Source organism: Phaseolus vulgaris, chromosome 2, assembly GCF_000499845.2.
Source record: "Phaseolus vulgaris cultivar G19833 chromosome 2, P. vulgaris v2.0, whole genome shotgun sequence".
Lineage (NCBI taxonomy): Eukaryota > Viridiplantae > Streptophyta > Magnoliopsida > Fabales > Fabaceae > Phaseolus > Phaseolus vulgaris.
In genome coordinates this window covers 42931905-42947657 of record NC_023758.2, presented here as the reverse complement: position 1 = coordinate 42947657, position 15753 = coordinate 42931905, and the positions used below count along the sequence as shown (strand labels likewise).

Genomic DNA, 15753 nt, shown 5'->3' with positions numbered 1-15753 from the left:
TTAATCACATATTTATAAACTTTTTACCTTTTTTTTCTTACATAATTTAAATAACACTATTTCTCACTCTCTCATTTTTATAAAAAAATCAAACAAAAACTAATTTAATTAAACAATTTTGATGTTAGTTAATTTGCTAATGGTAAATGACCGATTTCTTTTCAAAATCTCTTTGTTTATTCATTCTCTCCTTTTCTCTCTATACTAGTTAAATTATATATTTAATAATTTTCTATGAAATGCTAATCTAATTCATGTAACCATTGAATTTCATATTCTTATTTATATAATTTTTTTATGGAATTTCAAACTTATTTAGAGGTTTATTACTTGTAAATATTTATTATTAAATAATTTATACAAAGATTTAAATTAAAAGAAGCACTCCATGTGGTGGATTTCTTAATTGTTAAAAGTATAGCATTAAAGCTTTTAATTTAAACAAAGTATTAATATTATGTATAAATGCACCAACAATAAAATGAAAGAAACATGCTCAACTGTAAAAATTGTAAGATGTAGTGCTGGTAGATTGGGTTTGGAAGGGCTCAGTGAACAAGAGGAAAAGAAAAAATAGTTTTTCTTCCTACACCCCATATTAATAGAAAATAAAAACAAAAATACCTTTCTGGAACTGATTTTGTGTTTCAGAAAATGTGTTCCAAATATTTTATTTCTGAAATCATGTTTTTGAAAAACTTGGTCCGAAAAATTTCCAAACTATATAATTTAGAAGTCACTTTTATGAAGGGTAAAATGGTTATTTTAAAAATTATGGGTATACAACTAAAATTTCTGGTGTTGCAGGAATAAAAACCCAAGAAAGAATTATTACAAATTCTTGTTATTTACACCCTTCAAATTTACTAATACACCACTTGTTTCATTTTGTTTCCCACCTCAACTGAAATGAGGAGTAAAATTATGGGGGTAAAAATAATAAATATTTAGGAATTACTTATCCTGAATGATAAAGTCAAATGAACGATAAAGTCTTGTTTGGCTTTTTAAGTTATTGAGGGATTATTACCATAGTTACAAAATGGAAAAAAGTTTAAAAGGGGGTCATTAAAATTAGAGGTGTAAATAGCATCTACTCAAGTTTTAATTGAAATTAACCCAAACATTTTTTTTTGCATAACTAGTTATGTTAACCTATTCACTTACATTTATTATTCCACTCTGTAATTCTCTCTTTTCTTCTCTTCCAATTCATTTTAACTATCAAATCATTATTTAATTTAATTTTAGTTTGTATCTTTACGTATACAACAATTCCTAAAACTTTTGCCAACAACCTTTTTATTCTATGAGTTATTTAAATTTATGAATTTTATAAACTAATTATTAAAAAATTAATAAAAAATACAACTCTGAAAACCACAATGAAAATAAAACAATATTGTGAAGACTAAAATGATGTTTTGTTGATTGAACCAAAACATTGGAAATTAATTACATTAGTCCTTGAAAGATAGAAAGCACTGAAATCACAGTCTTCCTTTTCAAGAATGGATGCTGAAAAAATGATTTAAATATAGTTTTATTTCTATCTTTGAAAGATAAGAATATTGGTATTGATTGAAGTGTAGGGTAATAGGTATAGAATTTCAACCCTGCCAAACTTTGTCTACTTGTCTGCCAAATGAATATGTGAGATGTATGAGTAATGCATGCATAGCCATTGTTATTATGAAGTCAATGCATTCGCCCTTCAATCTTAATCATGCATTGTCACTTTCTTATCATTCATGTCTTTCATACCTTTCTCACTTTCTCATCTCACACACCAAGGATTTAAATAAACCATCACTCAATTTCATTATTTTTTAATTGAAATTGTGTATCTTTTAAGAAAAATATTAGTTTGACAACCATGTAAAAATTGGTTCATTCAATATTATTGAGCTTTGTAATTGAATACCATCTTAGATTTTGGAGATATGAAAGGACTAATAAGTTGTTGTCCTTCAATAAATAAATCTTCCATGGCATGGAAGCATCATTTATCTGGGATCGTGGTAGATAAGCAAAATCCACATGATTGCTAAATACAACCATAATTGCTCACAATGTACCAAAACCGTCACGGATTACTTTATAATGCTTTCTTTCTTCTTTCCACCTCTTTGCTTCTTATTTAATGTTTCTTACTTTACTTTTTCAATTTTATTAGTTTAGACATTTTAGTTTATGTTATTTTGCTAACTGATATTTTTTAAGATTTAATAAGGCATTATGTAATTGGTTTTGTGGAGATAAGTGTTGCTATCAATAACAACACATCCTAATTAAGATAAGGTGGAATATTATGGATTATTAAAAATTATAAAATCTTAATTATACTATTAGGATGAGATATATTGATATTTTACACCTATCGAAATCAACCGAATAATTTGAACGAACAAACGTTAATTATAACACACATCTTAATTTAGGTCCATCAAATATTATAAATAAGTTAAACAATCAATATAAAGATAAATAATTATTACAACATTTATTATGTCTTATTACAACATTTATTATGTCTGAATACCAAATACTTATTAAAATCTCACATAATATTGTATAGAGGTATTTTTAACTAAAAGTTAAAATTCAAATGAAAAAAAAATAATCAAAGAAAATAAATTAATTATTCACTCAATAGGAATTAATCTCTAAACCTGATACTATAACATTAATTAATTTTTATGTAAATATGGCAGAATTTTTTCTTTTACATTGTGAAATGTTGAGTAATCACGTGGTTTGCTGAAAATAAGAAGTGGAACATAGTGCACTATTGTGCTTGTGTTTCTCCCTACATTTTTTAGCATCTGATACTTTTATTAGGCACTATCTTCTTCTTCCTTTTCTTTTCGAATCATAAATCTGCATTCTCAGCATATCTCTACAAACACTTTATTCTTCCTACATCATCCACAGAAAATGAATTGATCTTATATCATCACGAGTTGGACTGTTTTCTATCAAAATAATTTACATTTTATTTAACTAAATTGCTTATCACATACTCTATATTTTATCAAATTATTTATTATGCATTTTTATTTAATTATAATTTTTTTTCTACTATCTTAATAATAAACTTTTCTTTATTCAATTATAAATTTTTGTTCCTTTTATTTAATAGTATTATTTGAGAAAATAAGTGTTTGGTACAACTCCAAAAGTGATGATATAGAACTGGTTATAACCTAGGTGAAGAAAAGAAATATTGATGAGAAAACTTAATAAACTATATGTAAAACACATATTGAGAAAAGTAATAAAACATATAATGTTAATAATTGTCGTGTGAATTCATGGTTATACAAGTGAGTTAAAATCTCCCATTTTCTCCTTCCAATTTTGATGATTAGTTGATAAGTTAGTTGCATGCATATTATGTTAAACATTATTATACCTTTATTTTTGGGGTTATTTTCAAAAAAGAAAATATGTTTATAAAATTATTATTTATTCTAATAAAGCATGTGTACAAGTTATTAATATCTAACTTCTCATTTGAAAATGTCCATTTTCTTCTCTTTTACAAGCTTGAAACCTTTACAATTGTCATTGTTCATCAATAAACTATGTTATTAATAAAAATGACAAAATAACCATAGTGTCAATAAAAATAAATTATAAGAACTAATTTGTTTTCTTAAAAAAAAACTAAGTTTAATATTTCTATATTATAAGGATGAAAAATAATTTTTCTTTATTATTGGGACGGAATATAATGAAAAAAAATCATAAAATGTTGCAATTTAAAAAAGGAATTTAGGGATTCTCTCATTAATGAACATAGCTGCAGGAATAGGATTATTATAAAATCTGATTTGGGTTGGATAAGATTATAAATGGTCTCTTTTAAGAGAAGAATAACCAGTTTGACTAGATCCTACAAGGAATTCATTTTATTCCATAGTGTTACAGTGTTAATTAATCTCTCAACAGCAAAAGAACATGGTATCATAATCTTCTTAAAGCATTGATTTTTTGATTAGGAGAGAATAGTTATTTATACACATGCATGGGGCCAGCAGAGACATGTGGAATTAAATAAGGGGGTGACATTTTCAAAGCATTGAAACTCCAATTGGAAAGGAGCTACCAAGAGACACAAGTGCAGAGAGAGAGAGAACCAATAATGATGCCAACTTGCTTAAAGAGTTGAGTTGTGTTGTGTGTGTTGTGTTGTGCTGTGTTGTGTGAGTGAGTGTGAGACAGATAGTCTAAGTGTAGTAAAGTAAAGTAGTAGAAGAAGTAGGAAAAGGCAAAAATGAATTATTACAAAGGTTTGGCTTAAAACTGACCAAAGAGAAAGAAAGGAAGAAAGAAGGAAGAAAGAAGGGATAGAAGGTTCTGTTCCAGATTTGGTGTCACACCGCTAGTTTTGCCCATTCTGCCAGCAATGTATTTATGTATATATCTCACTCTCTTCTCTTCTCTTCTGTTTTGTTTTGTTTAGTTACTTGTCTTTCTCTTTCACCATACTTTTAACGCTTCGCCACTACTCAACTTTCCCTTTCTCTAACCATCTTTCCTTCTATTCTCTTCACTGCAACTGCAACTTCACCATCCATGATCTACTACCGGCTATTCCGGTACCAGATTCCGATTTTCAGTCTTCTCTTTTATTTTTTATTCTGTCTCTTTTCTAGTTTTGTTGCTGTGTATGTACTGTTTAGTGTTGTTCTGCTTTTGCCCAAGCCTTTTGTTCTTTACCCATCTTTCGTTATATACGCGTTCTTTTGTCCCTCTGCGCGCGCGATTTGGTCGGGGCCTAGTCGATTTCATTTATCCCTTCTCTTCTTTTTTCCGCTGTCTAATTGAACTTTATGGATTTTTTCTTCTCTTTTTTTAGGGAGTGTTTTTGTTTGGGGCTGCTCCCGTTTACATCAGTGCTTTGTTGTTGTGACTTTTGTTTGAGTTTTTAGTGTTGCTGGAGTGTTTTAATTTATTTTTTTATGAATAAAATCCTGCACGGTTCTTTAAATGGGACTTTGGTTTTTTATTTTTTTTCTGTACTTCTCTTTTTAGATAAAATTACAAGGTCGCTTAATTGGTTGTGTTTGTTGTGTTTCTGCGTTTTCTTAATAGATGAAGTTTCGGTGCTTAGCAATTGAGTCTTATTTGTACTTCCACTCCTTAGGATGAAATTGTGATTGTCCTTCCACTTAACTGGGTGGGTGACTAGACAAGGGAAAAAATGTCAATTAACAACTAGATTGGTTGTCACGTGCAGAGTGGTTGATTTTCTAGATTATTTTTTTTCATTTTAGAGGGTGAGATCTGTGAGTTAGTGAAACAGATAGTTTAGCTGTGACTATCCAGGTCTGCACATTTGAGTTGCAATAAGACTTGGTCTATGTACAGAACAGAAGGAAATGATAAGGTTATGTTTTTTCCCCCTTGGAATTAAACACTAAATAGATTTCCTTGTCTTCGGGTTACCCATTTTTGCATGGCTAGGAAAAGTACTCTTTCTATTTCCTAAAAACAGGCTTAACTTCATGGTTGATCTTATTTTGTTCTGCAATAAATCTATTTTCATTATTCTAGTAATTTGTTCTGTATTGTTTATCTTTGTATGGCATTTGCTGTTGTTTTCCAATTTCACAGCTTAATTGTTTTGATGATTTTGCTTTGCAGAGATGGAGGTTGCTACTATGCTAATTGATTATCACGGACATTGTGTCTGTGGTTGATGCCAGTAGAAATGGGCTTCTTTTTTGTGTTATTGCTATTGGGTTGCTTATGTTCTTTTGTGTTTCCTGACATGCAAGGTACAATCTTCTGTTCTTATGAACGCACTAGAAAAGCATATATGCTATGTAAAAGTTAACTTCTATGCTTACATACATTGAATTTCTTTTATCTGAATAAACAAGCTTTTCAACTTTAATTTCCAATTTATTTATGAGGAATAAATAAATAAATACAACTATTTATTGAAAGAATTGAATGGATGCCTCTTATTTTTCCAAAACTCCCGTGGTTTTGGGCTTTTGGTCTAGGTTCTAGTAGATATGTAATGTTCTTGTTCATTTCAGGAGATGCACTATTTGCATTGAAGATATCATTGAATGCTTCAGCTCACCAGCTTACTGACTGGAATCAAAATCAAGTGAATCCTTGTACTTGGTCACGTGTTTACTGTGACTCAAACAACAATGTCATTCAAGTGTAAGATATTTTCTGTTGTTGTTTTGTTTTAATTATTTGATTTGCTGAAGATGTTGGCTATCATTATTCATTGTTGAAATTATATATTTCACATTTTCATATCTTTAATTTTTTGCTTTCTGTATATAAAATTTCTTGGTTGCAGGTCACTAGCATATATGGGATTCACAGGATACTTGACCCCAAGAATAGGAGTTCTAAAATATGTCACAGCTCTGTAAGGATAATTTTGGCATTCTACTCTCTTAATTTTTTGTAATGGGGAGTTGTGATGCATAGTGATACAGTTCATCAGATGCGTAGAAAATAACTTAAGTCTTATACGTGTATATATATAATTTCACATTAAGTTATTTTATATGCATCTGATGAATTGTATCACTATCTCAGTGAATGTTGTGATTTTGATGCATATTCTTGTAAAGTATTGGTATTTTTGATATATTTTTTCGTTGGGATTAATTTTCTTTTTTTAAATTAAGTTATTGAGGCCCTCTAGTGATCACGAGCTTATACTTCGTGTATTGCAAACATTAAATTTCAATAGGGGGAGGGTTGTGGCGTGAAGTAGTTCATGTTTTTGTTTTATTACATGTTTTCATGGGAATGATTTTTTCTTTTAAATACTTACCATTAACAACAAAAGGCAAAATTTAAATGTAAGAATTGATGGATATTGTACTTGTATTAGTTCTTTGCAAGGGAATGGCATCACTGGCAACATACCAAAAGAGATAGGAAACATGACAAGCTTGTGCAGGTTGGATTTGGAAATCAATAAATTAACTGGAGAAATACCTTCTTCCCTTGGTAATCTTAAAAAGCTTCAGTTCTTGTAAGTATGACATTCTTTTTTGCTAGGTTCTATGGATATATAATGCACCTTGTTAGGCCTTTTCATGTATTTTTGTGTGTGTAATTTTTATAAGTGTCTTTTTATTTGTCCTCCAACCAGAACATTGAGTCAAAACAATCTGAGTGGGACTATTCCTGAATCACTTGCCACTCTTCCAATCTTGATCAATGTGTACGTCAAATAATGGTTTCTATAACTTTGCTGTTTAAAGTGTATTTCATTACTTTAGTATCTGATCGATTATTCTAACTTCTCTTTTTGCAGTATGCTAGATTCAAATAATCTGAATGGCAAAATCCCAGAGCGGTTATTTGAGGTTTCTAAATACAAGTATGGATGATAAAGCCACAAAATTAGTATATGATGCATTTAAATCGCCAATTGAACTTGTTTTTCTATCCCTGGCTGCAAGGATAGTGTCTTCACATGCAACTCTTGGTGACACAAGTCCAAAGAGAGATATAGAATTTCATTTAACAATTACTAACGTAATCGAATCAAGGAGTAGTAGTGATTCTGTGTATTGTGCTTAATTAATCAGTGAAACAGTAAGGGAAAGCTATGAGAAGAACAATCTGTATGGTGTTATGGAATTTGGGAATTTCATAACACGAGAAAAAAGCTGAAACAACCGGCTGTCACATAAAAGAAACAGAAATTTCAGAAATAAAGCCGAATGCAGAGAATATCCCAAAAGGGCCAAGAGAGAAAAAGAGATAAATTACATCATTCACACTTTTTTCATTTAGCAATTCCCCTTTTATAATCACGTGGTCCCCCACGTGAAATCTCAGTGCAGAATTGACTATTCATTTCCTTCCACTTTTGCGGTTGTCCACTTTTACCTCCCTCTTTGCCATGTGTCCACTCGGTCCCATGATTCTTGCTTGCCCACTGTCCACAACTACTTCTATTTCTGTAGCCTCTTTTACTCCCTTCATAACATTTCTTCCCCCATGGAAATCATCAACCTTGTTGATAAGGTTGAAGTTAAGATACTCAGTTTGCAAAGTGAGCACATCTTCCCGAGTAGTTTTGTAGATATCCAACCCTTCCCATTGAACAAGTACTTAAGGTATATGTTGATCCTCGTGCAAAATAACTCTGGATTGTAATGCCTTGAGCAGTTGGATAACCAGACCAATCTCATTGGTTAGAAGTGGCAGAGGCTGGTATTGCTGCTGATGTTTAAAGAAACATGGAAAACTGGATGGGTCTTTGCTGTAGGGGGCAATGATAATTTGTAAGCAACAGGTCCAATCCTTTGTCTTACTGGGAAAGGACCAAAGTAATGAAGGCCTAGCTTATGATTTTTGTGAAGAGCTACTGAATGCTGCCAATATGGTTAGAGTTTAACTAGCACTAGGTCTCCCCCTTGGAACTCTATTGAACTCGTTTTTTATCTGCATATTTCTTCATCAGATTCTATGCTTTTATCAAATTATGCTTAAGACATAACAGTACCTGATCACGATGCAACAACTTTTCTTGCAATGAAGGGGGTTCAGGGGCATCCCTCACATATTTAGGAAGATTAGGAGGGTCTCTCCCATAAACTGGTTCGAATGGTATCGTGCCAATACTGGTTTGGAAGGAAGCATTACTACCAGTATTCTACCCATGGCAACTTCTTACTCCAAACCTTCATATCATCAACTGTGAAGCATCATAACTACATCTCCAGACATCTATTAAGAGCTTCAGACTGACCATCAGATTGTGGATGGTAGGCGGTACTCATATTTAAGGTAGTGCTACTTAGCTTAAGTTGCTGCCAAAATTTACTTGTAAAGACTCTGTCACGGTCTGATACTATTGACTTTGGTATCCCATGCAACTTCACTATGGTTTTCATAAATACCTTAGTTACTTGCTTGAATAATCTGCCTTAAGTGTAGAAAAATGCGCATATTTAGAGAGACGATTGATGACAACCATGATGACAGTGAACCCATAAGATGGGGGCAGAGCAACAATAAAATCCATGGCTAAATCTTCCTAAATCTGTTGAGGGATAGGGAGGGGTTGTAATAGTTCCGCAGGTAAAGTAGTGGACAATTTGGCTTGTTGGCAGATCAAACATTGTTGGTCATAGGATTTCATATCTCCGGCATACCCTGCTATTAAAACTGGGCAGCAACCCTTGCTGATGCGCTTGCAATGCCTGAGTGACCACCTATTGAAGAGCTATGGCACTCCTCCAAGATAGTTTGAATCAAGAGATGTTGGGCCACTACCACAAGTCTTTGTTTCCTTAACAACAACTGATTTTGAATGGTATAATGAGGACTTGGGGGTTGCCTTCACTGCATAGTCTTGTAATACCTGAGAATTTTGGATTAGAAGCCACGACATCATGCAGGCTTGTGATGAGATCCCACTTGGCTTAGAAAAAGCCATGAAACAAGCTCTGGATAGTGCATCGGCAGTGAGGTTCTGCTTGCCATGATGTTTGTACTCGATGGTTAAATCTACTCCAACAACCTGTGCAGCCAAGCTTGATGTCTGGAAGTATGAATAGCTTGTTCCATGAGTCATTTTATGATTTTTTGATTGGTCCTTATAATGAATTTATGTTCAAGTAGGTAGTGCTGAAACTTGGCAATGGCCTTGTTGATTGCACAAAATTCTTGGTATATGCAGATTGCTTTTCCATTTGTGGTGACAATTTCTTTGAAAAGAAAGCAATTGGATATTATGATTGGCTAATAACTGCACCAATGGCTGTCCTTGGTGCATCGGTTTCCAAAATGAATGGTTTGGAGAAGTCCGGCAGTACCAAAACAGGAGCCTCAGTGATGGCTTTCTTGAGGTTATCAAAAGCAAGAGTGGTTTGAGAATCCCGATGGAAATTAGCCAATCGGTTAAGGGCGCAGCTATGGAAGCATAACCCTTAATAAACTAGTGATAATACCTGGTCAATCCTAACAATCCATGCAATTGCTTCGCTGTTGTTGGGATTTTCCAATCCAATACTGCCTTCACCTTGTTTTGGTCCATCGAGACAACCTTACCTGAGACAATATGACCTAGGTATTCCACCTCCTGGAGACCATAATGGCACTTGGATAATTTGGCAAATAGATGGTGTTGTTGTAAAGTCCGGAGTACAACTTCCAAGTGGTGTAATTGAAGTGACCAAGAGGCAATATAAATCAATATATCGTTCAAAAATACCAATACTGATTTTCTCAACAACCCTTGTAATACACAATTCATCAAGCTTTGGATAGTAATGAGGGTGTTTGTGAGCCCAAACAACATAATGAGCCATTCATAATAGCCTTGATGAGTTCAAAAAGCTGTCTTGAATCTATCCTCCGGTGCCACCAAAATTTGATGATATCCTGAAGATCAACCTTGGAGAAGTATTGAGCACCACACAGTTCATCGAGTAACGCATCAATTAGTGTTGTAGTTTTCCTCAAAAAGTTTGGCTACGGACACAACTTTAAGAACAGAGTTTGGTGATTGAACTGACACATCTTTTCAAATTTCATATTTGAGAGCACTAAAAGAACAATCCAGTAAGGCATCTACTGTAAGCCCCATTACGTGATTAGCCAAAGCAGTGAACTCTATGTAATAATCATCGACAGATTCCAATTGTGACAGTTTAAACAGAGCAGATCTTGGGCATTCACAGGGAGAAGGACCGAATTTGAGTCTAATGCCTTAGTAAAACCTTCCTAAGACTGGAAAGGGTTCTTTTGGATCATCTGAAATCTAGGTACTACATCTTTCTCTAAATGAATTGCAACAATAGTAAGGTCTTGGAGCTCAGGAGTGGAGTAATACCCAAAAAATTGCTCAGCCTTGAATATCCATTACAGAAAATTCGTACTGTCAAATTTAGGGAAATCAAGCTTAATATTCTGTACCTGAAATGGTGGGTTGTGAGGGTTTTCAAAGCTGACTTTTGAGTTCGGACCAACAAGTGTATTCTGCTTGGAAAAATCATTGATTGCCAACTCGACCTTCTTAAAGCATTTGATATAACTGAGATTGTGTTTCTTCGTGAGGTCCAGGATTTTCTTTATGTTGCGTCAAGCTCTTCGAGATGCGTGTTTTCGGCCATGGTGGGTATGAAAGCACCAAATGTAACATGCTTAGTTAATCAATGAAGCAGTAAGGAAAATATGAGCAGAACAGTCTACAGGATTATGGAATTTTGGAATTTCATAACATGAGAAAAAGCTGAAATAAGAAGCTATCAGCCCTTACAAAAAAGGAACGGAAATTTCAGAAATAAAAAAGGTCAGAGAATATCCCAAAAGGGCCAAGAGAGAGAAAGAAACAAATTACATCATCCAGACCTTTTTCAGTTAGCAATTTCCCTTTTATAATCAAGTGGTCCCCCACACGAAATCTTTCAGTGCAGAATTGACTATTCTTTTCCTTCTACTTTTGTGTTTGTCCTTGTTATCTCCGTCTTTGCCGTGTGTCCACTGGATCCCACAATCCCCACTTGCTGACTACCTGCAGCTGCTTCTATTTGTGGAGCCTCTTGTACTCCCTTCATAACATTCTATTGGTCGTTTCTGGTTCCACTTCTTTATCTGCATTTGAAAGATCTTGTCAAATGCTTTTCAACAAACTTAATTTAGTTCTTGTAGCTTGACTACTTCCATGTTTCCAACATCTAGGAAATAAATTGATTGGACACTAGATTAGTGTTGTTGAATCACAGATGTTGGAGTGTTTTATATTCCCATTGTTAAGGAAGTGTAGAAGGAAATGGGAAGAATACCTTGTCATCTGTAGGCCTTTTGATCCCGAAGAATGGACAACTTTTTGCAATGATATTTTCTGCAACAAGTTGATATAAAGTGAGAATAAAGGGGTAGTGAGTATTGAACTCTCAACCACTTGGTCAAAGTGGATCGAATACCATGTTAAGGAACTCTATAAGTGCAGCAAATAGTAGCAATAATGATAGAAGAAATGCTTAATTATATTGTTTTGCGGTGTGTTTAAAATACAGAACTTTTACCTTTTATGTTATAAATTTGAAACTGTTTTTGTCCCCCCTTTTATCTGATGGGAGCACATGGCATGTTGCATGGAGTCCTTGGATAGAATATTATTTGAATTTATGTGCATGAGATGCTTTGCCATTTTTAACATATAATTTTTGCCATTACATTTCACTCTTTTAACTGTGCTCATTATTGCAGTTTCACTGAAAATAATTTGGATTGTGGTGTGAATTATCATCAACTTTGCGAATCTTATAATGCAGATCAAGGTTACTTGATTTGAACATTTATTCCATCCTTTTGATGTGCTTGTTATCTCTTTCTTACTCCCTCTCGACAAGCTGAATACTTATTTACCTACTCTTGTCAGGTTCATCACACAAACAGAAAACTGGCCTTGTAGTTGGAATTGTTATAGGGTTAGTTGTTATCCTTTTCCTTGGTGGTCTGATGTTCTTTTGGTGCAAGGGTAGACACAAGGGCTACAGGCGTGAAGTTTTTGTAGATGTTGCAGGTTTGAGTTTCTTTTTTAGATTGCAATGTTATTGTATTAGGCTTCTCTTAAACAAAATGATCATTAAAACTAAATATTGGAATATATCCATCATCTGTATTACTCTAAACCTTTCATTTTGAGTGAATGTGGGGATATGATCAAATTTTGGTGTGATAGAAGAGAATTTACTGGTTGAATCTATTCTGTATTCTTTTAACTGTGAATGCTTGTTGAAATAGAGTAATAGCTACATTAAAAATCAGTTGGTGCAAATTTTCTCCTTTTTAAAAATTCCGAATTTCTAACTATAAAATATTATATATATGTAGGTGTGTGTGTGTATATATATTTATATTTTGATCACTATTGATTTTTCTTGTTTCATCAGGGGAAGTTGATAGGAGAATTGCATTTGGTCAGCTAAAACGATTTGCATGGAGAGAACTACAGATAGCTACAGACAACTTCAGTGAGAAGAATGTTTTAGGACAGGGAGGCTCTGGAACGGTTTATAAAGGTGTTCTTGCTGATAACACCAAAGTTGCTGTCAAAAGGTTAACTGATTATGAAAGTCCTGGGGGAGATGCAACCTTTCAGCGTGAGGTTGAGATGATAAGTGTAGCTGTGCATAAGAACCTGTTACGGTTGATTGGGTTTTGTACTACCCCGACGGAGCGCCTCTTAGTTTATCCCTTTATGCAGAACTTAAGTGTTGCCTATCGACTTCGAGGTAACAAGTTACAAAGCATTTTTGGCATCACTGGTATGCTAGGTATTAAATTTGATTTTCTGCAATAAAGAAAGTACTATTTACTTTTGTAACTGGAGCTGTATGGCCGTTCAGATTTCACATTATTGAATATCATCACAATAAGTTCTTATTTTGTTTCAGTCATATTATTATTTTAAACATTTTAGAAATTCACTGGGTGAATATAGCTTGCAAATATTTTTGCAGGTTTTCACTTGTTTTGTGAATGCAAGTGTAGTTTGAGTCTTTAACTCTATCTGTATGTGGTCTGTTTAAAAGAAAAATATTTTGTTACAAATTACTTTTATGTGAGGACTTAAAAATAAAACAAGATGTGAAAAGTGTCACATGTGTTTCATCACTATAACGCTGCCATCACGCTGACGGATACTAATGCTATTTTAAATATTGAGCTTTATAACCTGTACATAATAAGCATAAATAACATACATTAAATGATTAACAATATAAATATGTTTTTTGTATACTTTATTTGATGTGTTTTGGTAGGTTGGATTTCCATATTTTTTGGTCTATGTGTACAATCTGGCTTTTTTACCATTGATGTTTTACTAAGTGAATACTGATGCAGAACTCAAACCTGGTGAACCTGTTCTGGACTGGCCTACTAGAAAACGAGTGGCCCTGGGAACGGCCCGAGGCTTAGAATATCTTCATGAGCATTGCAATCCTAAGATTATTCATCGGGATGTGAAGGCAGCTAATGTATTACTAGATGAAGATTTTGAAGCTGTTGTTGGTGATTTTGGCTTGGCAAAGTTAGTTGATGTTCGAAAAACCAACGTGACAACTCAAGTTCGTGGGACAATGGGCCACATAGCTCCAGAATATTTGTCCACTGGAAAATCTTCAGAAAGGACTGATCTTTTTGGATATGGGATTATGCTATTGGAGCTTGTTACAGGTCAACGAGCAATTGACTTTTCACGATTAGAAGAGGAAGATGATGTGCTGTTACTTGACCATGTAAGATCTCTTTCTAACATCATAGCCTCCTTATTTGATGTGTTTTTGGGTTTGTTTCTCGTTTGTGTGTAGCATGCTTTATATCTTGTGACTCTTGGGTAACTTGGTGAGTGATGGTGTTTAAGGATCAGCCGATCATAGTTGCTCGACCTAAAGAGTATATCATTATCCCTCTTGACATGAGTAATCGCTGTAGTGAGCCAAGGAAGTTCGTGTGGCTATAACTGTACATCTGCATTTTGATTTAGGTTGGAATAAGTTGATGTGTTTTACTTATATGATAATGTTGATGAAGAAAAGCTAAACTACAGAGTTTTGTAGCGTTCTGCCGTAGTGTACATGTTGCTTGTGTTCATTATTCAAAAACCGAAATGTACCATTATTGCTTTATATTTGTTGGTTAGTTGATTACTGTTTTTATTTTATTTTTGTGTTCTACAGGTTAAGAAATTAGAACGGGAGAAAAAACTAGATGCCATTGTTGATCGCAACCTAAATAAAAATTACAACAATCAAGAGGTAGAAATGATGATAAAAGTTGCATTGCTCTGTACGCAAGCAACACCAGAGGACCGTCCACCAATGTCTGAGGTCGTGAGAATGCTTGAAGGAGAAGGATTGGCTGAAAGGTGGGAGGAATGGCAGCATGTAGAGGTCAATCGGAGGCAAGAATACGAGAGATTACAAAGAAGATTTGATTGGGGAGAAGATTCGGTCTATAATCAAGATGCCATTGAGTTGTCTGGTGGGAGATGAGATTATCTATAAATTTAAAACATTTATGTTGTATGGTGTACCTCAATATCCTTTTTTTGATAGGTTAAGCTTCATTAGAAATGTGATTTTTCTTGTTTTCCAATTGTAAAGAAAGGGGAAAATAGCTGTAAAAATTTTGATGTTCCAAGGAACTTGTTTTTTGTTTCCGGATAAATAAGGAGTTTATTAGAAAAATCTGTTGGTGAGATCTCAGTTGTTATCCCATTACAGAGTACCTAACAATTACAACAGTTACATTGCGGCTTTGTATGTGGCTCTTGGTGCGTGTTTGGTTTGCACTTGAAAACTTGCAAACAACGCTAAGATGAGAAGACACAAAACTTGTTTCTCGATTTGGTGTTTTGAAGAGTGCGATTCAAGTGGATTTCCAAACACAGCCAGTTGGATGGTGTTAGAATCTCAAAATTATGCCTATCTTTCAAGTATATAGGCATAATTTTATTTTAGTTTAGTGTGCACTTGCTGAAACTCCTATATTGATGTCCTGATGCATCAGGGATCTCGTACATTATAAAACTGTTTTTTTACCATGTTTTGTAATTGCTAGATGTCTTTCCAGTGAAGGGATTTTGTTCGAATTTTCATCGAAAAAGTTCATTCAAAATATATTAAGGTAATAGGATGTTAATACACATTAGGTCCTAGGACACCTCGGTATGAGTACTGATAGCTATGTATAAAATATATTAAGGTAATATAATTCTAATACACATTAAGTATA

General features: G+C 33.6%; 1 protein-coding gene across 5 annotated transcripts; it reads left to right on the top strand.

Annotated features, from left to right (window-relative positions):
• The first annotated feature begins 4083 nt into the window (after positions 1-4083).
• LOC137812333 (probable LRR receptor-like serine/threonine-protein kinase At5g10290) lies at positions 4084-15206 on the top strand. Of its 5 annotated transcripts, none has more exons than XM_068614267.1 (12): positions 4084-4421; positions 5653-5786; positions 6054-6186; positions 6332-6403; positions 6878-7021; positions 7142-7213; positions 7307-7372; positions 12220-12290; positions 12392-12535; positions 12906-13247; positions 13861-14255; positions 14697-15206. In XM_068614267.1, the coding sequence occupies exons 2-12, from the start codon at positions 5708-5710 to the stop codon at positions 15009-15011; spliced, it is 1833 nt and encodes a 610-aa protein (XP_068470368.1). In that variant the 5' UTR covers positions 4084-4421; positions 5653-5707; the 3' UTR covers positions 15012-15206. The 5 variants fall into 5 exon arrangements, with proteins under 5 accessions (XP_068470368.1, XP_068470371.1, XP_068470370.1 ...); XM_068614270.1 differs by having other exon boundaries at positions 4346-5395; XM_068614269.1 differs by lacking the exon at positions 4084-4421 and adding an exon at positions 4430-4604.
• The last annotated feature ends 547 nt before the right edge of the window (positions 15207-15753 follow it).